Below are 23,069 nucleotides of genomic sequence, written 5' to 3'. Positions count from 1 at the left end.
GGGTCTGGTCTGGGGGTAACCTCTTGGAATGGGGTCGTTGCTGCAGGTACAGTCTGCAGCCCTGGATGAGATGTTCCACCACAGAGAGGACTGTGCACAGAGGTACCACAAGGCTCTGCTGCTCATGGAGGGGCTCCTGAACATCATCACTGAACAGGGCGACATAGAAAACATCAATAAATGTGAGTGTTCAGTGACTTCTCTTTTAATCCCACTACAAAATGTGGGGGTTTAGCTGCATGGATGAGAAATGTGTTTAGCTGCATCTTGGAGGACATAGCAGAGATCTCTTGGCTTGTTACAGCTGCTCCAGCCTGGCCTCCTGCTTTCCCAGTGGGAAAACTGTTAGAAATGCAGGTCCCAGATCTGAGCCATACTTTGAGTTTCCCATGCAGAGCAATTGCCAGGGCTTTGCTGGAGCTTTTGATGTGTGAAGAAACTCGCTGAAGGAAGTGGTTTGGCAACAGCAAGGGCCTGGGTTTGGTTTCCAGCAGGAACCATCCCTCTGACTGCACAGAGCACTTGAACATGAAACTGCAGCGGCTGTGGGACAGTGATGGCTGATCATAGCGAGGGCTCCTCCTGAAACAGGGCTGCTCCCCAGTCTGGTTCCCAGCCCCTGGCCTGGCTGAGAAGGCAGCAGACAAATACTTCCCTCATCCAGTGCTTGCTGTAGCAGTGAAAGCTGAACTCTTCCCTACTTGCTGTTATTTGGCTTCCTCTCCCAGGGACAGATGGACCCCTCTGTCTGCTGCTCTGGGCTATCACCTCCCTTGTGCTCTCCCTTTGTCAGGAAGGGTGTTACTACGCTGCTGCAGGCTCTGCACTGTGTGGAGTGGAAAGCACTGACCTCACTTGCTCAGAGCGCACTTTCCCTGCCCTTACGGCTGGGGTTAATCATTGCTGTTGTCCCTCTCTGCGGGAGGGGATGGGGAATAGCTATTGCCAGTCGGAGCAGCTTGACTTGGCCACAGCCAAACCAGCCCATCTGCAGCCATCCCAACGGCATCAGCATGGCTGAAGGGAACGGCTGCAGCTGGCAAACCATTGCCTGTCCCCATTGCTGGCTTCCTGCTGCCTTCCATGGGCCAGCATCCAGAGTGCTGCCAGGCTGCTCCAGCCATCCGTGCAGGCAGAGCTCACAGATAGGTAATGAGAGGAGAGGTTTCTGTCTCACAAGCAATCAGTCAGTTAATTATCACCAGCTCTCAGAGCTGACATGAAGCTCACTGAAGGAGAGCGAAGGGAGATTGGCAGGTCATGTGTGGTACCTGAGGGCTCAGTGAATAGGGAATACTAAGTAGTGTCTGTTGTATTGTTTCTTACCAAACCTAAATCACATCTTTTGTCCAGAGATACAGCTAATGTGTCTAATAGATTTATTTTCTCAAGTGATATCCTTGTATTCCCTGCTTTACCCTCTGTTCCAGCTTCCCAACTGAGCTGTTCTCTGGTAGGCTGTAGTGGGTATGCATTTGATTTTAGATCTCAGGTATATGATAACTTCATTCTGAAAAGTAAAACAATGAACCTAGAAATAACAGCAAGTCTTCCTGTGAGAGGAATTTGTTCCACCAAACACTGAGCTTTTGAGTCTTGGGCTCAGACAGTGAGGATCTGGCACTGACCGTGCTGGGCTGTGTCAGTCTCCCAGTTGTAAGCCATGACAAATGGCATTGCAGGCCTTGAGTCATCCTGCCTGCTGGCAAAAGCCACTCCAATAACTAGAAGTGATTAAATTGTTCCCGGCAGCCGGTGGTTCTTGATAACATCTTGGTACCTCTGTCAGAAGAGGCTTTCATTGCTGCATCTCTGATTATTCAGCCCTTTGACCTGTCCCTTCCCAGGGTGGTGGTTGTGGTCATGTCCTCACCTAGTCTAAAGCAGTGCCTGGTAATGATTCTCAAAGGGCTGCTTTGATTTGATGGAGTTCTGCCTTTTCCTCCCAGTCTCCAGCATGTTTTGGTTGTCTTTATATCACCAGGGAAATGAGAGGCTGATTTCTTGCGGTGTTGTTTTGTGTCCCAGGTAAGCTGTGCATTGAGCGCAGGCTGTCGGCGCTGCTGTCGGGGTTCTGTGCCTGATGTCACGGTTGCTGTTGCTCACGCCCCAGCTGATGGCTTTGTTTCCAGTGTCCTGCTGCTGCGGTGGGAAGCGATTCTGGCAGCAGGAGCCCTGGAGGATGAACTGCTCAGTGTTTCGTATTACGATGCTTTGGGAAGTTGTTCCACGGACTCGGATCCCTTTGTGGGGATGTGTGACTGCAGCAAGCACAAATACTCCCCTGCCCAAAGGCCTGGGCAAAGGTGTAGCCGACGTGGAAAGGTATCCCTCGTTGCCAGAGGGGTTGAAGGATAGAAATCTGCTTCTTCCCAGCACCTTGAAGGATAAGACTGCTGCCTATCCCTCTTGCTTAAGAACAGGGTATTCCAGTGCTGTGTCCATCGCAGGCGATGGATGTGCTGAAACTGCTGGCTTCAGTTAACATTGGAGGGCGTCATTCAGAAATCAAGGCCAGTTTGTGTACTTCCCCCTACCCAGCTGAGAGCCAGGCATCTTCAAGCTTCCTGGCACCCTGAGGCTCCCCTCCTTTCCCTCCACTGTCCCTTCTCACATGTTTATGCCTTGGAGTGCTTACTGAATGGCAAAGAGGAGGGAGGCAGCTCCCTATTGCCTGAGTGCTGCTGAAGTAGCTCCCACCTCGACAGACTTGCTGAGCGAGGCAGAGGATGCGCTGCGCTGGGGCAGGTTGCGTCTCCCGTGTGGGCAAACCATGCAGGGAGAGAGACTGCACAGGGAACAGGAGGATGACAAAGTATTAACGCTCCTGTGTTGGTAAGAAGCCAAAATGAATCCGTTCCTCGCTTGGTCCCCAAGCTCAGCGGGATCAGCATGAAGGACTCGTGGCTGTTCAGTAGGTATCTACCAGGAGGAAGCACTAGCGCTGTCCTGCTTTCAGCTCGATAACCCCTTTCCTGGAGCCCTCACCCCACCCCGAACTGAAAACACTAGCTTTGTGAATCAAAGGAGCACTTTACTCACTATGGGAACTTTGAGGAGTTGACTTTGCATCACACAACAACCCAGGAACATCACGACTGTTAGGAATGCTGTTCTTTTTATTCCTTTTCCTTGCTTCCTGGTTGTTTTATTGCACTACGTGTGTGCGTATATTAATATGTATTCCTCTGGGTGAATATATATTGATATAGGTCTGGTTTGTGTGTAACTGTACGTATTTAACTGTACTGTATCTTGTGAGTGTGAGGCAGAAAGCACTGCAGAGTCCGTGCTGTTCCTCCTCCACAGCAGGCAAAGCTGACTTGCAGTACCAAGGTTTGTTTTCTTATTTAAATGTTCTTTTAAGGACAGTCAGTATAAAGCTTTTTAAAGAGCTTAAGAACAGGCGTTCAGATCCCACACACAATTGGAACCCCTTTTTTTTTAAGGTTTTATTTGCTGCTTTGTGTTTTTTATAAAGAAATCTCGTAGTGTTCAGTTTTATGTTCAGCATTTCTTCTAAGGAGACTGTAGCCAAATGAGACTGTGGGTGCGAGTGGCTCTGGTTGAGGCTTCGGATGCTGTGAGCATGTGTGAGAGGAGAGCTGGCTGCCTTTCCGTCTGCGTGTGCATGTGTGTGTCTTTATTTATCAGTCGTGGCAGTATTCTGTTAGCGCTGGGCAGAAAAGGATCTTTGAAAGCAACTCAAAACCTCAGGCTTTGTTCTTTTGGGATCTCAACGTATTTTGCACATGGTGGTTAAGTCCTCGTCGCTTTTTTTCCTCTCAATATTGGCACGTTCAGTGTGATACTTTACAAAGGGTTTCAGGAGCAACTCGATTGACTTTGGAGCTGGCATCACCTTTGGCAACGTGGGCGTTGAAACGCCAATAAATGAATTCAAAGATACTCCCAGTTGCCCCAGACAGGGACGTTTAAGTGTAGCTTTCACAAATGCTTCAGTGTTGGGCCGCTGTTACATCCTGCACTCGCAGCCTGCTGCTTCTGTGGCCATTGTGCTTGTGCCTGGGACAAAGAGAAGAGAAGGATACAACCCCAACCAGCTGAGGCCCAGCCTGTGGATGGGAGCGCCGAGGAGACCCAGACTGCTGCCCAAAGGCTATTGCCAGCGCTGCAAAGGGCTACGCTGCGGGAGGTGGCACGGGAGCACTAAGCCAGGACTGACTCTGCAATAGACACCCCGAGCCCTCCCAGCACGCACCGCCAGCCTCCAGCCCAGGACACGCAGGTAGGATGGTCCCTGCGCATGGCGAGCTCAGCACTAACCTTCCAGCTCTGCTTCGTTACTTGAATGTATCCAAATCGTCCACATTCAATGTACACAAGTATATATTGCTCCAAAAAAGCGTGGTTTACAGACCTACAGCTGGTATATATGTATGTGTTTGTGTATATACATACGAGGAGGTGTGTGTGTGCGTGTATGTGTGTAGATACACACGCAAACACAGACGTGTATATATAGGTTTTCTCTCAATACTTGAAACTTAGCCACTGTGCTTGAAAAAAAATACAAAAACACACAAGAAAACACATAAAAACCCACCCCAAAAACGGGGGGGGGGGAGGAGAAAAAAAATGAGACAGGTGATTTATTTTGCCATCACTTTGGTGACTTTCTTTTTTATCTAATTGCATGGAGAGTGAAACCAACTTTTTTTGGTGAATATTTATTGCTTTGTAGGCAACGTATGCAAAAAAAAAACAAAAAAAAAAAACCCAAAAAAGAGAAAAAAGCAAGAAACCAGCCCAAAAGCAGCCCCTACCTGTGAAGTTGCTAGTGTAGTCCACCCGCTGGTGTCATGGCTTCCTTCCTGTTGCAGCGTTTGTGTCTGGCGTCTTCAATAGATTTCAAGAAACCTCAGTCTAATAAACACGTCCCTTCAGGTCTGTGAGAGCGGATGGCGGTGACGTTCTTTATCAGCAATGCTTGAGACTTTGTCAGCGTTTTTTATTTGTGTTTTGTGTGACTGTTGTTGTTTTTTTTTTTTTTTTGGCTTTAAATTGTACAACACCAATTTAAGAAAATAAAACTGATTTGAAATTGTTAGTGCTCTGTTGTCAGTGCTTCCCGACCCCACTCAGGGCAGTGTCTGAGTGAGGGGTTTGTGTGTTTGGTGCTACCAGCTTTGCCTTTCAGGTGGAAAAGTGCTGTTATCCCCTTTCCACAGAGGATGAAGATCAGAAAAGCTCCCTTGCCTAAAGCCAAACGTGAAGCCTTTGAACCTGGAAACCATTAAGCCAGTTTCTAGATGGGTGCTGTAGTCGCTGTTCATCATCCATCCTTCTTACCTGCACATACTCTCCTGCTATGTTAGAAACTCTGTCATGAGTTGGCAGCAGGTCCCTTCCCATCCAGGCAGATGCTTAAATATCATCCCTGTTTCAGTATTAACAAGTTGGAGCAATTTCTTAGTTGGCACTCCAGCATGAAGCACACTGGGGCAGGGGTGTCTGTGGGGACAGTGTAGGTTCGTGGTGGTGGTTTAATGCATTATTTTAAACCCTAGGGGGTTTTAACCAATAGAGCCAGGCAGCATGTTGCTGTACAGCAGAAGGTGCTTCAGGATGAAGTGTGAGCATAGTGGTAAGATTTGGGTATTTTTAATTATTTTCCTGCCATGTTTGTACACGTTGCAGTTTGACATTTGAACACAGCGGGTTGGCTTCCTTGTGCCCATGTAGCTGTGCAAAAAGTCACTGGATGTGCCAGAAAGTTCAGTGAGGATGCTGTGAGCATCGGTCCTGCCTTCAGGTGCCAGACAGGTAGTTGTAGTCCCTGCTCTGCAGGGAAGGCTTTATGATGGAGAGCTGAGCTCTGCACTGGGACGTGAGAACCATCCGGAATAGTCCAGTCCGGTCCTTCTACTTAGAGAAACTTTGGCCACAAAGGTGTAAACTTTCAGGAGCCAAATACCACAATTCCTCCAAACGTTTCCCAGACCTCCTCTTGCTGGGCTGCACGTTGGCCAGGAGCATCCCTGGAGATCCCTGTACAGGGTGACTCTGCCTGTACAGCCACTTGCCTCTATTGTCTTTTGGCAAGAAAAGACCCGATTTCAAAACCCTGATTTACCATGAGCTGGAATTGTTTTTTTCTTGCTCTCCCTATTTATAACTCCTGTTTCCTGCCCCTGCCTTTCCCACCGCAGGGAACTGGACACTGCGTGTTCGCTCCGTGAGAATGGTCCTGCCTGGAAGCGCCAGGCTCTGGTCACTTGACGTTAGCGCTGACTCATGGGCAGGGATTCCTTTTCCCTGCAGCGCTGCTCCATGCCTGGCAGCTCAGCATGCTTGGATCTTTGGGGGTTTTGGTGTTATGGGGGGGGGGGGGGGAAAGGATTTAACACGTAAAGGCCCCTTTTGTGTATAAAACCTTGTGTGTGTTTGTTCCCTGGGCATGGGGTAAAGAATATGTGTGTGTGTGTGTATATATATATGTATATAAATATATATGTGTGTGTGTGTGTGTATATAAAGTTTCTGATACTGAGGGTAAAGGAGGAAGTTTGTTTTGAAGCTGGCTGTGAAGTTTAAGGGTTCAGGTGGAAAACCTATAGGCAAATGAAAGATAAATCACTGCATGTCACACGCCTGTTAAATAGAGAGTGCTCTGCTGAATCCATAGGACTCTTTCACAGGTAGCAAAGCCTTTGAACCTGGGGAAAGTGCTGGCTGGAGAGACTTAAACAACAGGGACAAACAGCCTCTTCTAACAGCCCCAAACCACGGGGCCTGGGCAGTTCACAGCACCAGTGAACATTGCACAACCTTCTAGATGATGACTGTGACGTTTCACTGCTGTTGTTTGGAGGAGAAAACAAACCCAAGCCATTCTTCCAGGGCATTTGGCTTCGCTCCCGCGTTTTATATTTAGTTGTTGGTAAGTACGTCAGCAAAAACGTGCTCATTCAACTCTGGGGGATCAGAGGCGACTCGGTGACATCAAGGAAGCAGAAACGGGGCGGGGGGGGGGGGGGGGAAGTTGTTGCACCAAGATATAAAGACCAAGCTTTAAAGCTCTTTTAAAGCTTCATGAGGAGTTAACTCCTTCATGGAGTAATTTAGCTCTTCCGTTGCACTGTGCCTGGTTACAGCTCCTGTGTGCTCACCTGAGCGGGGTGGTGCTGAGGGAGGGGACAGGCTGTGTGTGCCAGGGGGACCATGCACTGCCTTAGCTCTGCGGGGCAGGAGCCAATGCTCTCCAGACAAATCCTAGCCGTTGGGTTTGTTTGGATGGATTACCATAAATGCAGTGCTGGTGCCGGGTGCCATTCCCTAGATGAGGAATGACACGCGGTGCGGGGATACAAACCTCCCTGGGACCTTTCTGTTCTAAAAACAGCATTTTTAGGGACAATAGAGTCAGAACCACCCCTCTCCTGGGAGCTGAAGCCTGGCATGGGATTTGAGTGCTTCCAGAAAACATATTAAATAGTGAGCTTCTAAGAATGAGCTTAGGCAAATGATGTCAAACCCAGGTTTCTGCATTAGGGCTGGTTCAGCCTAGAGAAGAGAAGGCTCCTTAAAGGGAGACCTCAGAGCAGCTCCAGTGCCTTAAGGGGTGACGAGAAACCTGGAGAGGGGCTTTGGGCAAGGGCCTGTAGGGACAGGACACGGGAATGGCTTGAACCTGGCAGAGGGAGGTTGAGATGAGACGCGAGCAGAGGCAGCTCCGGGAGGAGGCGGCGGTTGGCGCTGCCAGAGCCCCCCCTGCAGGCTGCTCTGCCCCGGCTCCCGCACCGCACCGGGACCGGTTCTCCAGCCCTGCCCGGCGCTCCCCAAACGGCCCGGCCAACCCCGGGGCGGGATCAGCGGGACCCTGGCAGGGAGGGAGGATGGAGCAAGGAGTGGCCCTGAGAACCCCTGAATGGTTGGGGTTGAAGGGACCTTAAAGCTCACCCAGCTCCAACCCCTGCCATGGGCAGGGACCCCTTCCACTGAGCAGGTTGCTCCAAGCCCCTGTGTCCAACCTGGCCTTGAGCACTGCCAGGGATGGGGCAGCCACAGCTTCTCTGGGCACCCTGTGCCAGCGCCTCAGCACTCTCACAGGGAAGAGCTTCTGCCTAAGAGCTCATCTCAGTCTCCTCTCTGGCAGGTTAAAGCCATTCCCCCTTTCCTGTCCCTACAGGCCCTTGTCCAAAGCCCCTCTCCAGATTTCTTGTCACCCCTTTACACGCTGCAAGACTGCTGTAAGGTCTCCCTGGAGCCTTCCCTTCTCCACGTTGAAGCACCCCAGCTCTCTCAGCACGTCCTCATAGGAGAGGTGCTCCAGCCCTCTTTTGGGGCTGTTTTGAAGGACCCCTGTGAGCCCCCTTATAAACCATTGATACAGATGTCATTATGAAAAACCAAGCAATATGCCCCAAGCCATGTCTCGGCCCCTCTCCTGCAGCTCTCTCGCTCCCTGTGCTGACCAGCTGTTCCACAAAGGTGTAATTGCCCGTGAGCCTCCCCATGCACTGCTACCCGGAAAGGTTTTACGAGGTTGATTTCACTGCTGAGTAAACTTGATGGCAGCGCTCTCACTTAAGGCCAAGCAGATGTACCATTTAAAGTGCTTTAATTTTATCAGTCCTATTAAACACGTATGAAACGTTCTGCTCCTCACATAAACAGCAGGGGACTTTGTGGGCTGTTTGCACCGATTCCAATCCCATCCAATGTGTGTGAGAGGAGTGAAGCCCCTTGTTCATTTGGTTCCTGTAGACGCTGGCTGTGCAGTGCAGATCAAACCCGAGCCAGCCTGCCGGCATCACAGGCCGCACACAGGGATCTGCAATCGGAGCCTCTGCTCCACGCTGCAGCCGTGCTCGGCCTTCCAGGGCTGCCGCCCACAGCACTGACCGAGCAGCGCCTCGGCCAGGTCGCTTTGCTTCCTCCCTGCCTTCGGCAGCCGCCTGTTCAAAGGCAGAAGGGGGAAGTCAACATGGAAGAGGCAGCGTGTGCTGGGGCACGTTGAGGGCAGAGGCGGTGCTGCCTGTTTCGAAGCCCCTTTGCTGCTCCTGGAATACACCAGGGGCTGGGATACCAACGGTTTTCCCCTCGTGGGATATCCACGCGAGTCCTCCTCCTGCCCCACCACTGTTCTTCAGCTGGGGCCTCCTTCCCTTCCTCAGACTGGAAACGCAGTCAGAAATCACGGCGGAGGAAGCAATGGTGCTGGTTAATGGCCAGGCGGGTACGGCACAGGCTTCACTTCCCAAGGGAATGAGGCGAAGCCGCAGCCGCCCTGGCTGCAGCAATAGGAACGTGCGCGCCCGCTGCCCTGGGCGGCGGTGCTGTGGCAGGCCAGCGTTCATCACTGCTCCGAGCACGGGGAGCCCCCCCGCCCCATGCCGCTGCTGGAGTAACCCGGGGGTGCCGGTTCCGAGGGACGCGCTGCACCTCTTCCTCGTCAGCACAGGAACAACCCAACGTGTTTGGCAGCTTGGCCTGGTTGGAAACCTCATCCCGGCGGGGCAGCGAACCCGTGCGTGCCTGTGCCGGATACAGACACCGGCTGCGTGGGGAAGGGCGAGGAGGGGCCCTCCCGGGAGGGACCCGGAGCTCCGACGGACAGGGCCGTGGGCCGGTGCCCTCCCGGTGCCGCCGGCAGGGCTGGTCTCCTCGCGGGGGCGGTGCGCCCACACCGCTGACACCCGCCACAGCGGCGCGGGGCGGGCTCCGGGCGCCAGCCGGGCCGCCCCGCCGCGGCCCTGCGCGGCCGCCGTAACGCTCACGCGGCTGTCTCACGCCGCGCCTGCGCAGCGGCGTCGCTCCGCGGAGGCCGCGTAAGTGGCGGCTTCGGCGGCGAGGAGCCCGCGGCTGGGGCCGAGGCCGGGGTTGAGGCCGCGGCTGCTGCTGCTGCTGCCCGCGGCGGCCATGCTGCGGCTGCGCTGCGGGCTGAGGGCTCTGAGCGGCGGCCTCTCGGTCCCGGGGAGCGCGGCGTGCGGCGGGCCCTGCCGCCGGGTGCGCAGCGTGCGGACCGCCGGGCCCCCAGTGAGGGACCAGGGAGAGGCCGGGTGGGCCGCGGGGGAGCCGCCTCTGCGCCGGCCTTCACGGCCCCGCTGGTGGTGTCGGCCTGTGGGCAGCGCCGGCTCAGCCCCCTCCTCGTTATGGGGGGTGGTGGCCTGAGGGGAGAGGGCAGTGGGTGCCCCTCTTGCCTCCGGCTTTTAGAGCCCTGTATCCCCCTCTGCTGCTCCGGGGCGCGGAGCTGCCAGCTGTTTCTTGCTGACTGCCCTCTGCTGCTGTGTCTCTTGCAGGTTCTTGTGATGGCTGAGGACCTGAGAGCAGCGGTTGCCAGCCAGCCAAAGAGGCTGAACAGCGGCAGTGAGGTGGTGGAGAGGATAGAAGAAAACGGGCATCAGAATAAAAGGTTGAAGAGAGATGGGGATGAGGAAGATGGAGAGGATCAGAATAAAAGGTTACCCAAAAGGAAGATTGTCTTGCTGATGGCATACTCAGGGAAAGGCTACCATGGGATGCAGGTATGTGGTTTGACAAAGTGATGTGAGCTGCTTTAGTTTTTAAGTCTGTTAGGTCTATAACTAGTCACAGTGACCAAGTAGGGAAGCGGATGTAGCTTGAGAAGCTGGGGCAGGAGCAGTGCATGCCTGGGTTCAAATGTCTCAGTAGTAGCCTGAATAAAAAAAGAGTGCTACAGCTCAGAGTATTTTAGTCAGTCTTTAGTATAGAGCATCAGCAGAAATCTCTCAAAAACTGCTGCAGAGAAGGCTCCTGAGGAGACTGAAAGCACTGTTCTGTCAAAACCCAGTGCTGTCTAGTGATCCTCTTCTGACCAGTGCTCCAAAGCTTCTGCTTGAAGCTTTGTATTTCAAAGCAGTTGGGTTAAATTTCTTCAAGGTCAGACCTCAGGGTGTCTCATGTGCACATTTTGGAGGCCTGAGCTGTGTAATGGAGTTAAATTTGCATCTGTGTTGCCATTTCGTGTACTTTCATGAAGATTATCTGTACTTGAAAGCATTTGAAATTGGCCATTCTCTGATGCGCTCTAATGGTGTGGCTTGTAGCAGTTTAGAAACGGGAAAACTGTTGCAAGACATCTGTGTTTGCATGTGGAATAAAAGGGATGTTGCTTTGTTACAGCCCCAGCACCAGGCATGCCCTGCAGGGGTGGTCTTGTGGCACCCAGTACTGGCAGCGACGAGATGATGTTGCTCCATCTGCTGCTCCTCTCAGTGCACTGCAGGCTCCACAAGCTATTGAGGAGTACTTTAGAAGCTCCACAGGATAATTGATAAGATGCATACAGACGGGGAACGGAGTCTTTCATGCTTATGCAACAACATAGATCTGTTCAACAGCAGTAAGCCTTATGCTTATGGGCACATCCGTGTAAGTGCCTATTAACTTTACTGCTAATTGAGTCGTATGTGTCAAGGAGGTGTGCTTTGCAGCCTTGCACAGCAGTGGAGTTGTGCATCTGTTGCTCATCTGTGAGTTGAATGCACAAGTCACTGGAGAATACCATAGTCTGCACAACAGCTCAGGTGAACTGAGCAACTGAACCCAACCCAATTTCTACAAGTAGAATTGGTAGAGAATAGGTTGGGAGCAGCAGCTGTTAACTCACAGTTAGTGTTAACTAAAATAGTATTAACTGTTTCATTCTGCCCTTTCAAGCGATTGAAGGAATCATTAAAATGCTGCAGAAGCATTGCACAATGAAATTAGAAATGATCCTTCACTTGTAATAACAGTAGAAGGTAAATCAGGATGGAGAAGTTTTATTAGCAGCCTCTGGTAAGGTGTAATTAACTCTGTTAGAGAATGGCAGTGTTTTTAGGGCTGTGAAGGGAAGACTTTCAAAGAATTTACAACAGTGTTCAATTAACAAAGCTTTTCAGTTATCCAGTTATTACTGTTCTATTTCTTCTTTTTCTCTAGAGAAACGTGGGATCTTCACAGTTCAAGACAATTGAAGATGACTTAGTATCTGCCCTTGTTCAGTCAGGCTGCATCCCAGAAAACCATGGGGAAGACATGAAGAAAATGTCTTTTCAGCGGTGTGCTCGAACAGACAAGGTATGTTGGTTAGGACCTGTGCTCTCAAACTGGTTTACTTCCACGAGTGCTACTGGGATTGACTGGCAAAGTATTGTCCAGAGTGAGATCCAATAGCAAATACTATTCACAGTGACTGTTGCTTGAAAATTCTCCTTTCATCCACTGCTAAACTCAAGTACAAGCAAGTACTTAAAAAGAGCACATTATTGATTAGATGGTGTTTGTAGAACTGGTGCTTTGTATTGGTGCTTTGTGTTTGCACATTCAGCTGCTTCAGCCTCTCAACCTGCTGCTGCAGCTCCTCATTGTTGCTGTTGTCTGGTTGATGTGGTGCTTGAGAGTTTAGTTGCATCTTGGTTGTTTTTTAAGCCTGCCACAGTGAGGTTCCGAAGTCTGAACTGGAGTTCAGAGCTGATCTTATGTATAAGTGATTTTTCAGTTGGCGCTTTATATAAGAGCAGTCAAATACAGTGGGATGTCATGGAGGTGAGTGCAGTGTTCTGCTAAGGTTACTGAGGTGTAGTATGTCTGTACAGCACCAGCAGGTCTTCCAGGAGTGGTGACGTGGATTTCTGCCTGTGGCCTTGCCTTTGCCTTGCTTCAGCCTGAAATGACCAGTGGGAAAAAGGAATAAACTTGTTCTTCAGCTATTTCAATTCTGAAAGTGCTATCCCAGAGGTTTCAAGGCACATAATTAATGTAGTTTTGTGTTTTATGGTTTTTACAGGGTGTATCTGCAGCTGGACAGATTGTGTCGCTAAAGGTCAGGCTAATAGATGACATCTTAGAAAAGATCAATAACCATCTTCCTTCTCACATCAGAATTCTCGGTAAGGATACTGCAATGGGTAGATGAAATGTTTTCAAAGAGGAGCTCTCCTGCAGAAGGTCTCTCTCTTATTACTATAATTTTACTTACAAGCAGTTTAGTTTTAACATAGATATGTATGTTTCTGTAAGCTTGAAATTAGGGCCCTATAAAATAAATTATCTTTTGATTGTGTCTTATTTTAAAAAATATTCTTGTTGGTAGGAACAAGATGACAATCAGGTTGTCACCTACTGATTGAAAAACCTAATGTCCCTTTTAAAACAAGGTCTGAAGAGAGTCACTGGGGGATTCAACTCCAAGAACAAGTGTGATGCCAGAACCTACTCCTACATGCTGCCAACGTTTGCCTTTGCCCACAAAGACCATGATGTGCAAGAAGAGGTTTATCGACTGGAGAAAGAGACCCTTGAAAGAGTAAATAAACTGCTTGCGTGCTACAAAGGAACACACAACTTCCACAACTTCACATCTCAGAAGGGACCCAGGGACCCCAGTGCGAAGCGGTACATAATGGAGATGTACTGTGGGGAGCCATTTGTGAGGGAAAACATAGAATTTGCAGTGATCAAAGTGAAAGGCCAGAGTTTCATGATGCACCAGATAAGGAAGATGATTGGGCTGGTGATAGCTATTGTGAAAGGTTATGCAGCTGAGTCTATCATCGAGCGCAGCTGGGGAGAGGAGAAAGTAGATGTCCCCAAAGCCCCAGGACTTGGGCTGGTGTTGGAAAGAGTGCACTTTGAAAAATACAACAGACGGTTTGGAAATGATGGGCTGCATGAGCCACTGGAGTGGACAGAGGAGGAGGAGAAGATTGCTGTTTTCAAAGAGCAGTATATCTATCCTACCATTATCAACACAGAAAGGGAGGAGAAATCCATGGCAAACTGGCTAAACACGCTCTCCATTCATGACTTCAACTCTTCTGCTGTTGAGATGCAAGCTAACAGCAAAACCTCAAAGGTAATGATTGAAGCCATTATTTTAGCAAATGGAAGCTGTCAAGTTGAAGTGACTCTTCCCTTAGCAACATTTTTGTTTTCCATTAATATGCCCTGGAAGATGACAGTTATCTGGAGTATGAAATGTGTGTTATCTTCTCTGTCTTTGTGCACTTGATGATAGTGGAATGAACTATACAAAGTGTTATTTTGTGCAGGGTTTTGCAAGGGGCAGTTGAAGGAGGGAGGAAGGGATGCTCTAAAGCACAGGCCAATTTGCAGAATTATGAACTGACAACAGAAATTGTAGACACATTACCAGCCTTTGTGAAGTTGTTGGAGAGATTGGTTTTCAGGTTGACAATTTCCCTTCAGATATCTGCTGGCTTTTTGTATTCTCTATTGTGGGGCTGATTCTCACTTTGTGTAATGCCCTGTTCACTCACTAAGTTTTGGAGCCAGTGGGAAATTCAGGACCAAGTTTTCTAGGTAAATCTACCATGAGCTCAAAATGGGTCATCAGAACAAGTGAGTGAAATGGGACAATGGGGACTGCTGTCAGCTGGAAGTTGCAATAAAATTTAAAGTACAGAGTACATCTTTTCAATTAAGAAAAAATGTCAATTTAAGTGTATGGGGAGTGTTGAATATTTCTTTTTCTGGTTGAGATGTAGAATAGCCTCACAAAATAAAGACTGGAAAGATGTTTGGGGCATGCTAGGAGTAGGTTGAATACCACATGAGGAATCTTGAGTCAAGCTCTAAGTATTGCTTTAAATTGTCAACTACTGGAGTGACTTAAAATACAGCAGTGCTTGACTGGACAAGTCCCTTGTCAACCTGATCTAACTTTAAAGCAAGCCTGCTTGAGTGTGGGGTTGAACTTGATGACCTAAAGATACCTTCCAGTTCTGTATGTAATCCAGATTTTCTTGGCCAGAGGATTGGCAAATCCTTGAAGGACAAATAATGGGCAGGACTAAAATGTCTGTATAGTGCAACTCAGAAGAAAGTAATGGCCTTTCTTCAGTTAGTGGAGTCCTTAATTATCTTTATTTTGTGTAGCTAATGAACCTGCCCTGAAGAACATTAGGTTTAATCTTGTCTCTGCCATTTTTTGTTTGAGTATGGGAAAGAGTTTCAGTATATAAACCAAAATTTACAGCCTTGTTGAACAGTACAAGCAAGATACCAGAAATTTCTCAGGGTTATTTCTGTACTTGGGGTAATTGGTCTTCTGAAGTATAGTGCTGTACGGGGGCATCTGTGACAGGAGATTATGACAAATGCCACATTAGTTTGGTTAAATGGGACCCAAAGAGACCATGTGGTGTAGAGAGTCTTTACTTGGCTCAGGGGTTGTGATGATAATGTTGACAGGATTTACTGCTGATGGGTTCCAAATCACTGATGTATTTCTGGCAGGAGGCAGGTCTGCTTCTTTAGATAAACTTGAGCAAATACAGTTTTGGCGTCATAGTTAGCTGTCTGAAGGAGGATAAATACGGGATGATACGGCAGACTCCTTTGAGATGTTGCAGACTGCTTGCACTTCAATGAGCTGTGCTTGCTGTTACGAAGGCAACTGTCTAGGTCCTGCAGAATTTGTTTTGTAGTAGGATATTGAACTGTCAATGTTAAATTCGTGGGATTTGGAGGTTTTATATGTTTTCAGCAAGCAGTGGTGAGGAAAAAAGGAACAACTACAGACATATTGTCATGTTAGCTTTTCTTTATGAAATCCTTTGATGCCAATCATAGCAGTCAAAATACTTGCTTCAGAAAATTATGTCACCCTCCCAAGTTCGTTGACTTACTCACAAAGGAGTGGCTCCCTGTTAAGAACTCAGACTTCAGTTTCCTTTTAAGTTGTGAATACTTGTAGTATTTCCCTAATACTACTTTGTACAACTGACTTCATTTTTACACAAGTCTTAGTGAGCCCTTGTATCTCTAATACCTTTTGGACATAAAGTCTCTGCAGCAGGCAAACAAAATGTAACAAACAGCTTTTGAGGGATTTGCATGAAAAAAGGCACTTTATTAACTTGTCTCACCTGCATTTATTTTAAACATTAGCATTGGTGCTATTATCCCACAGGTCAGTTTCCCACACACAGAACACTAATTGTGTAGCTGTGAATATAAATGAGAAGAAATTTCTTCTGATGGTGAGTGTAATCCAACACACAAGTTTTTTGCTACAAGAAACATCATTTACCATCACAGAAGTTTGTTACAATAGATGAATCTAAGATATGAAGCTGGGATCCAGACCCATTTTCTTACACTTTTGGAGAAGTGTAAAGTCAGTGTCTTTGATTGAGGTCAGTCTCTAGATGTACATGGAATACTGATATACCATTTTTCCGTTTTACTTTACAGAGCAGCAGCGATCTTGAAGGCAGTGATGGTTCTGATGGTGATTCTGACTGAGCCAGTAAGTTGCTGGATGTGGGACCCTTACAGCTTGCAGTTCCCTGTGTCTACAAAGAAGTGGCCTTTCTAAATCCAAGAATCCAGTCAAGCAGATGAGAACCGGATGCCCCAGGGAAACTGGGTGGGGAAGACAGTACAGTAGGAAAAGTAAAAGAAGCTTTTTATACCACTGACTGATATACTTGAAAATAGTATAAAGAGAAAGCAGCGTTCTAGAGTCTTGTACTGCAGGATGTCTTAATTGCTGCTTGAATAATGTTTTTATTATATGTTTACCTGGAACATAGTATTTTAAATATGTATAATCTCTACATAAAGATGGGGTAAATAATTTTAAAATACTCTTTTTTTTAATTGTTATTATTACGATGTTATGACTCCATGAACTTTTGCTTATTTTTCGTTACTTTCCTTACCTTTACTTAACCTCATCTCTAAACATCATTAAGCTTTCATTTTCCATGTCTTCTATGACTTTATGGTGGAATAACATGCATGGTTAGAAACTCATTATCATATCATGCTGTCTGCTGTGAGTTCTGTTAGTATTGAAACAAGCTTTCTGTGTCCTCTAAAGCCTTGCAAGTCTGAAAGAAATGATTCCATAGTGACAGGTCTTAATTTTGGAACATGGATTGAACCATATATTTCAAGATAAGACCTTGTCTTTGGGAGATCCTCCCAGTATTGCCTATGTGCTTGGGCAGACTCAAGAATATAGATCCACAGCGGCGTGTTTCACACACCTATAGCTGAGACGAGATGATTTATGTTAAGACCGCAACTCAGAGTGTGCAGCCATGGATGTTCTAATGTTGCCTGTGGTGGATCACTAAATGTGTTGCTGCTGGTTTAGTATTTCCGGTTTTAGTGGAAACTATCCAGTCATCTGCTAGACTTGGGGTTGAATCAACTTGGTATGTGTGAAAGGAATGGTGCTACCTGCATTCATTTTGTGTGTGTGAACTCCTATCAAGCTGCTCAGAATGTGTGCAATGATATGGGAAACTCTTGTCTTCCTTTGAGAATGAGTTGTAATTTTCTGTGGTTTGGGGTTCTGTGTACTCTGGAACACTTTCGGCAGGGGTGGAACAAGACTCCCTAAGCATTTGGGTATTACTACAAGTGCTTGATACACTTCCCGAGCTGGGTCTGTATAGTTACTGAAAATGAGGGGTCATTCAGTGGTTCCTGCCCAAAGACTCTAATTTTATGGCTCATTCTGGAATTAATGTTTTGACCTGCTAAGGCACAGGTGACCTTTGAAAAGGAATTCACTTGTTTGTTTTATCTGGGTTTTAATTAGAGTTTTTTATTTTATGTTGAAGGCCTATTTTAGAAGAGCAGTGTGTCAAAGTGTTCTGGAGAGGGACTCTGCCTAGACTTTCATCTCCGTCCCTTGCTGCTTCATACCATTGACCTACTCTGGCATTAGTCTTCTATCCAAAACTCTTTGTATCCCTTTCAATCTGACAAACACCCCCGCCCTTATTTGCTTATAATAAAGCCCCAAAACGGACATGTATCTCAGATGAAATCAGTGAAAACTTTTATTTATAGCCTTTGGAGAAAACAAAACAGTAATAATAATTTAAAAGGGTATTTCTTACCTCTTAGTTTGTGCCGGTTTATTTCAAGGGGATTATTTGGTATTTCAACTCCAGTTTTGGACGAGGAGCTCGATAAAATACTTTAGCACCAGCACTATACAGTTCTAAAGGGGTCCCTCTGAAAGCTCTCGGCATGGGCAGCGTTCAGGGGCAGAGAACAGCCGCAGCGCTGTGCTGGACCCTGCAGCTCGCTGTGGGGGGCAGAGGCCTGAAGGGCCCGGGTGCCTCCCGCACAGCCCCTGTCAGGGGCTCGCACACGGACCTACCCCGCGTGTGGTTCTGCGATGCGGCTTGTGAGCTTCCTGAGGGGAAAGGAAGGGCTCCCGCAGGGCAACGGGGATCCTCCGCCACTGCCCGAGTCCCGCTCACCCTCGCCATGTGCAACGGACCTGCCCCGCGACACCCGGCTCCGCGCATGCGCCCAGCGCGGCGCCGCACCCCTCTGCGGGTGGGATCGGCGGTGGGATGCCCCCCCTCAGGTGAGACGAGAATGGTACCGCCCCGCGCGGCGGGCGGGGCCGCGGCCGCCAGGGGGCGCTGCGGCCGCGGTGCGCGGCGGGGCCAGGCGAGTGCCGGGGAGCTGCGGCAGGCGGGGCCGGGTGTGCGCTGGGCCGCGGACGGGGCACGGAGCGGTGCTGCGGCCGGGCCCGGTGTGTGCCGAGCCGGCAGCAAACTGCCTCCTCCCGCTGCGTACCGCAGCCCCCGTGCAGGGGGCAGGCTCAGCCCGGAGCCGCCGGCGGGACGCTCCTGACGGGAAGGCTGCGGGGAGCTCTGCCCGCCGGCACGGAGCGGAGGAGGTTTGGAACCGCGTTGTCCTTGTACATCCTGGTAACTTTGGCTTTGCGCTGGAGCTGCTTCGCAGCCTGGCCTGGCGGTACCGCGTTCTCAAGGCAGCGTTTGAACCCTGCCTGGGCTTATGTTCATTACAAATATAACGTGTTAATACATAGAATCATAGAATAGTTCGGGTTGGAAAGGACCTCAAGATCATCCAGTTCCAACCCCCCTGCCATGGGCAGGGACTCCTCACACTAAACCATCCCACACAAGGCCTCATCCAACCTGACCTTGAACACTGCCAGGGATGGAGCACTCACAACCTCCCTGGGCAACCCATTCCAGTGCCTCAGCACCCTAACAGGAAAGAATTTCCTCCTTATATCCAATCTAAACTTCCCCTGTTTAAGTTTTAACCCGTTACCCCTTGTCCTGTCACTACAGTCCCTGACGAAGAGTCCCTCCCCAGCATCCCTTCCCATACCCCTTCAGGTACTGGAAGGCTGCGATGTACTCATAAATCACGCTGCCCCTCAAACGGCAGTGCTTTATGAAATGAGAGGTCAGGGAATTGCCTTAGCGGTGCCAGGCATCACCCCGTTGTTCCAGCTTCCATCATCTCAAGAGTATGGCTGCGTGTGAGGGGACTATCCCCCCTCGGTCTCAACACCATGCATCTATGGGCTGGAGAAAGCCTGAAGCATTTGTTGACTGTCCCTTCAAAGTACCTGTGTACCCAGCCAAGACTCACTATGTGCTGCAGGAATCCTCTGTCCGACTGACAGAAGCAAAGTAACTGGATAAATCTACTGGAATGGTAAAGGATTCAAGTGGTTAAACCAAGTTAAAAGGTTAATAACCATTAAGATGGGCTCTCTTTCTAAAAACTTGGGCAAGAAGCAATTCTGGGAGCATAAAAACAGTTTCATAGCAAAATAAAGAGTGAATTCAGAGGTAAATGTGGATAGTGGTAGACTGATGCACTATTGTATTGATAACAAGCTACTTCATTAGGTTAACTTTATTTTAGTTCCAAAATAGTACTTCATGTAGAGACTCATAATTAGTCTTGATAACAGCTTTAAAAAAGTTGTTACAACCCTTAAAGTAATGCTGGTACATCTAGTACTTATATTACTCACTTATGATGGAGTATTTATGATTAAATGTAAGTTTTAAGCTTTGTAATTAAAGATAATTGCTTTAATAAGCTCTTCTGTAAGTGTAGCATTGGATCTAATAGCAATTATTATATAATTTAAAAACCCTGTGGCGAATATATCAGAAATCTTAGTGAGCACTGCACATCTTGTTTTCATGCACTGGGCTTAAGTTTGCACCCTCTGTGCCTAATTTGTCCTTTAATTAATGTTGTTGCATGAAACTTTTCCTTTTTGGTCATTTGATACCCTGATGGAGGTTGGTTGCCCAGCTGGCACCTCTCTGGAGGATGTTGTTAGAAATAATCTTTGTGTTGTTAAGTTAAAGGACTGGTAAGCACATTCTAGACAATCAGCATGCTGATTGATTTACATCTTTATAGCTTTTAGGTGTGCAGTTTTATTGTGGTATGGTAGAAAGTTGATTTGACCAGCTATATAACAGTCTGTATTGTCAATTTCTTTGGTTCTTTTGTTATATTCTACTATTTTAATTACTGAAATTGTTAAAAGTTTCCCTGTAGATGGGATGCCTTCTGTTCCCCAAGTGGCTCAACGGATTAGCCAGGAGCAGAACCAACAGCAAAATGGGCCTAACTTGTCAAGTTTGCATAATTCCTTACCTGTTCCACACAGTGGGAACCCAGCATTTCTTCAGCAGGTACAATGAGCAGGCTGTGATTTTGGTCCTAACCCCAGTTCCTATAAGAAAAACAGGTATCAGATTTGCATATTATATTGTATGTGGCTTTGAACATCTGGTTTTTATGTGTTGTCATTGCTGTTGTTGTCTATTCTGTACCATTAAATAGTCTGAATACTGGGAAGAGAGTATCCTCAGAAACAGTAACATCTGTCTCATTAAGAAAGTCTAGACAAGATTAATTTTGGCACTTTTACTACTAGTTTCCCTTGAAATTTTACTTCTGTGAACATCTCTGTTCATTTATGTCATTTGCTCAGCTCACGTGGTGAATGTTATCTGGAGGTAAATATAGCTTCATGAATAATTTCAGGCCTTATATGTCATGAAGGAGAGTGCTTCGCTAATCCTAGTTGGTGCAGCTGGCTCGCTGCAGACATTTGAGTTTTGACGTGAGGTATTCTCAGGCAGCTCTCGCTTGTTATCTGATGACTTCTATTCATGGTCAGTTTTGTACACGCTATGTTTTTCTTCGAGTGCTCTGCATTGTAGCCATACTTTATGTCTGACTTACTGTTGAAGAATTGTTTAGTAATTCACAGCTATATTTGAAGCTGAATACGTTCATATTTGTCATTTCCTTCTGCTGTTCCCCCCCACCCCTCTGTCCGTTTTAGGTGGTAGCTTTAAAACTGCAAGTGGAGTTAGAAGAAAGGAAGAAGACAACATGAAACTCACAGAACATGTCAAAAACAGGTAATAAGGACTTTGACCTTTTTTTTCCTTTTGCATACTCGTAGGATAAGCCTACCAAAATAAATGTTTAGGAGCTAGTACTTTGATCTTAGTTTTGAGTCATAAGTATCTCCTTTCTCTAGCTTCCTAACTTCCTGTAGCTTACTAAAGCTTTTATGAAGACTTTTTGTTGCTGAGCTCTTGTTTGTATCTGGGTTTGGTTTATGTCCCTTGTGAGCCACGCATGAGACTGAATTCGTGTGGGCACCTGTGTCCCTCTGCAGAGTGCCCTCTTTATGTAGGTTTTAAACCATGACACCTTTTTACCATAAGATTTTACAAACTTGCAATATTCTTTAGGGTAGAATTCTTATGTTCTTTAGATGCTGGATTAACTGTAAAGAGCATCAAGTCTGTGAATGAATCATTCATCTTGGATGTGGCAGCACTATGTTTTTTATTGTTTTGTGCAGAAATAAGAGACTGATTAAGAAAGAGAACCTGCAGAAGGAAGTGGTACTTCCAGAACTTCTCACATTTACTGTAGAGAAATACATGCCAGATTTAGCAGATGCTGCTGCTGCTGCAGAAGTGCTGTTACCCAGAAGCAGTGCTCAAATCATACCAGTCTTAGAGACTATGAAAGACTGGACTGGAGTAGTTGGTAAAGCTGTATAAGATAAATCTCAATGGTGTTCTGGCTGATGAACCTGGACTTGGAAAAACAGTGCAGGTTGTTGCTTTTTTTGCACACCTGGCATATAATGAAAGTATGAAATATTATAGCTCTTTTGTATTATAAATCTATATTTTTAACAGTTCATTGGTGAATGCATTTTCTGTAACAGGAAAAAAAATAATTGCTTTTAATATGTATAGTTTAAAGAAATGTATCTGGAATAAATCTTGTAAAAAAAAATATGCAATTCCTGTCATTGTTAGTGCATATTGTTGAGATACACACATTTGCCTTTTGTTGTAAACTCTGAAGTGTTGTGCAGTCATTTCCTATCATGCTGTACCTTTTATCTCTGTAGCTAACTGGGGTTCTATTCTTGTTGTTTCACAAAACTTGAATGTGCTGAAGTGGGAGATTTGAACTGAAATACTTGTGTCCTGCTTTGAAAATTCTTCTGTATCTTGGAAACCCATGAGAGCTTCTTTTAAGAAGACAGGTGTTGTGGAACAATGTACTGGGTAGCGTAAATGTTACACAGAAGGAAAATATCAGCCTGAGTTATGGTTATACCATTGTGGTTAAAAACTTCAGCACAGTCATATCACAACCTTTTGTTATGAGCATACTGGAAAAATGAAGCTATTTTCTTATTTCATAACTACTGGTTCATAAGCAGAGTTTGCTATTCCCCAATAAAAGTTGCTTTGCTGACCAGCAATTCTCAATCTAATCCTAGAGGAGGAAACACTTAATAATCTCTGCTATTAAAGCCATCAAAGAATCATAGAATAGTTAGGGTTGGAAAGGACCTCAAGATCCTCTAGTTCCAACCCCCCTACCATGGGCAGGGACACCTCACACTAAACCATCCCACACAAGGCTTCATCTACTGTCACTACAGTCCCTGATGAAGAGTCCCTCCCCAGCATCCCTATAGGCCCCCTTCAGGTACTGGAAGGCTGCTACGGGGTCTCCACGTGGCCTTCTATTCTCCAGGCTGAACAGCCCCAACTTCCTCAGCCTGTCTTCATATGGGAGGTGCTCCAGCCCCTGATCATCCTCGTGGCCCTCCTCTGGACTTGTTCCAGCAGTTCCATGTCCTTTTTATGTTGAGGACACCAGAACTGCACACAATACTCCAGGTGAGGTCTCACAAGAGCAGAGTAGAGGGGCAGGATCACCTCCTTCGACCTGCTGGTCACGTTCCTTTTGATGCAGCCCAG

At 47.4% G+C, this 23,069-nt stretch overlaps 2 protein-coding genes and 1 long non-coding RNA gene across 9 annotated transcripts in view; all 3 read left to right on the top strand.

The window, feature by feature from the left end:
• The window catches only part of ULK1 (unc-51 like autophagy activating kinase 1), an 82,426-nt gene extending 77,355 nt beyond the window's left edge, over window positions 1-5,071 (top strand). For all 3 annotated transcript variants that reach the window (XM_065692138.1, XM_065692140.1, XM_065692137.1), the window contains 2 exons: window positions 47-182; window positions 2,029-5,071. In XM_065692138.1, coding sequence (XP_065548210.1) covers window positions 47-182; window positions 2,029-2,084 — 192 coding nt within the window. In that variant the 3' untranslated portion in view covers window positions 2,085-5,071. The remainder of the gene's footprint in view (window positions 1-46; window positions 183-2,028) is intronic.
• A 4,603-nt stretch (window positions 5,072-9,674) lies between these two features.
• PUS1 (pseudouridine synthase 1) lies at window positions 9,675-17,851 on the top strand. Of its 3 annotated transcripts, none has more exons than XM_065692588.1 (6): window positions 9,675-9,794; window positions 10,266-10,490; window positions 11,911-12,048; window positions 12,758-12,860; window positions 13,128-13,825; window positions 16,189-17,851. In XM_065692588.1, the coding sequence occupies exons 2-6, from the start codon at window positions 10,275-10,277 to the stop codon at window positions 16,237-16,239; spliced, it is 1,206 nt and encodes a 401-aa protein (XP_065548660.1). In that variant the 5' UTR covers window positions 9,675-9,794; window positions 10,266-10,274; the 3' UTR covers window positions 16,240-17,851. The 3 variants fall into 3 exon arrangements, with proteins under 3 accessions (XP_065548660.1, XP_065548659.1, XP_065548658.1); XM_065692587.1 differs by lacking the exon at window positions 9,675-9,794 and adding an exon at window positions 9,801-9,972; XM_065692586.1 differs by lacking the exon at window positions 9,675-9,794 and adding an exon at window positions 9,801-10,002.
• Window positions 17,852-19,020: 1,169 nt separating this feature from the next.
• Window positions 19,021-22,558, top strand: LOC136021028 (uncharacterized). 3 transcript variants are annotated; one of them, XR_010615643.1, is made up of 4 exons: window positions 19,021-19,446; window positions 20,303-20,506; window positions 21,110-21,188; window positions 21,641-22,558. It is a non-coding gene; the product is annotated as an uncharacterized LOC136021028 (long non-coding RNA). The 3 variants fall into 3 exon arrangements; XR_010615644.1 differs by having other exon boundaries at window positions 19,021-19,480; XR_010615642.1 differs by having other exon boundaries at window positions 19,023-20,506.
• The last annotated feature ends 511 nt before the right edge of the window (window positions 22,559-23,069 follow it).

Source organism: Lathamus discolor, chromosome 12 (genome assembly GCF_037157495.1).
Source record: "Lathamus discolor isolate bLatDis1 chromosome 12, bLatDis1.hap1, whole genome shotgun sequence".
Classification (NCBI taxonomy): Eukaryota; Metazoa; Chordata; class Aves; order Psittaciformes; family Psittacidae; genus Lathamus; species Lathamus discolor.
Note: the sequence above shows the minus strand (reverse complement) of the source record. Positions and strands in the feature narration are given on the sequence as shown.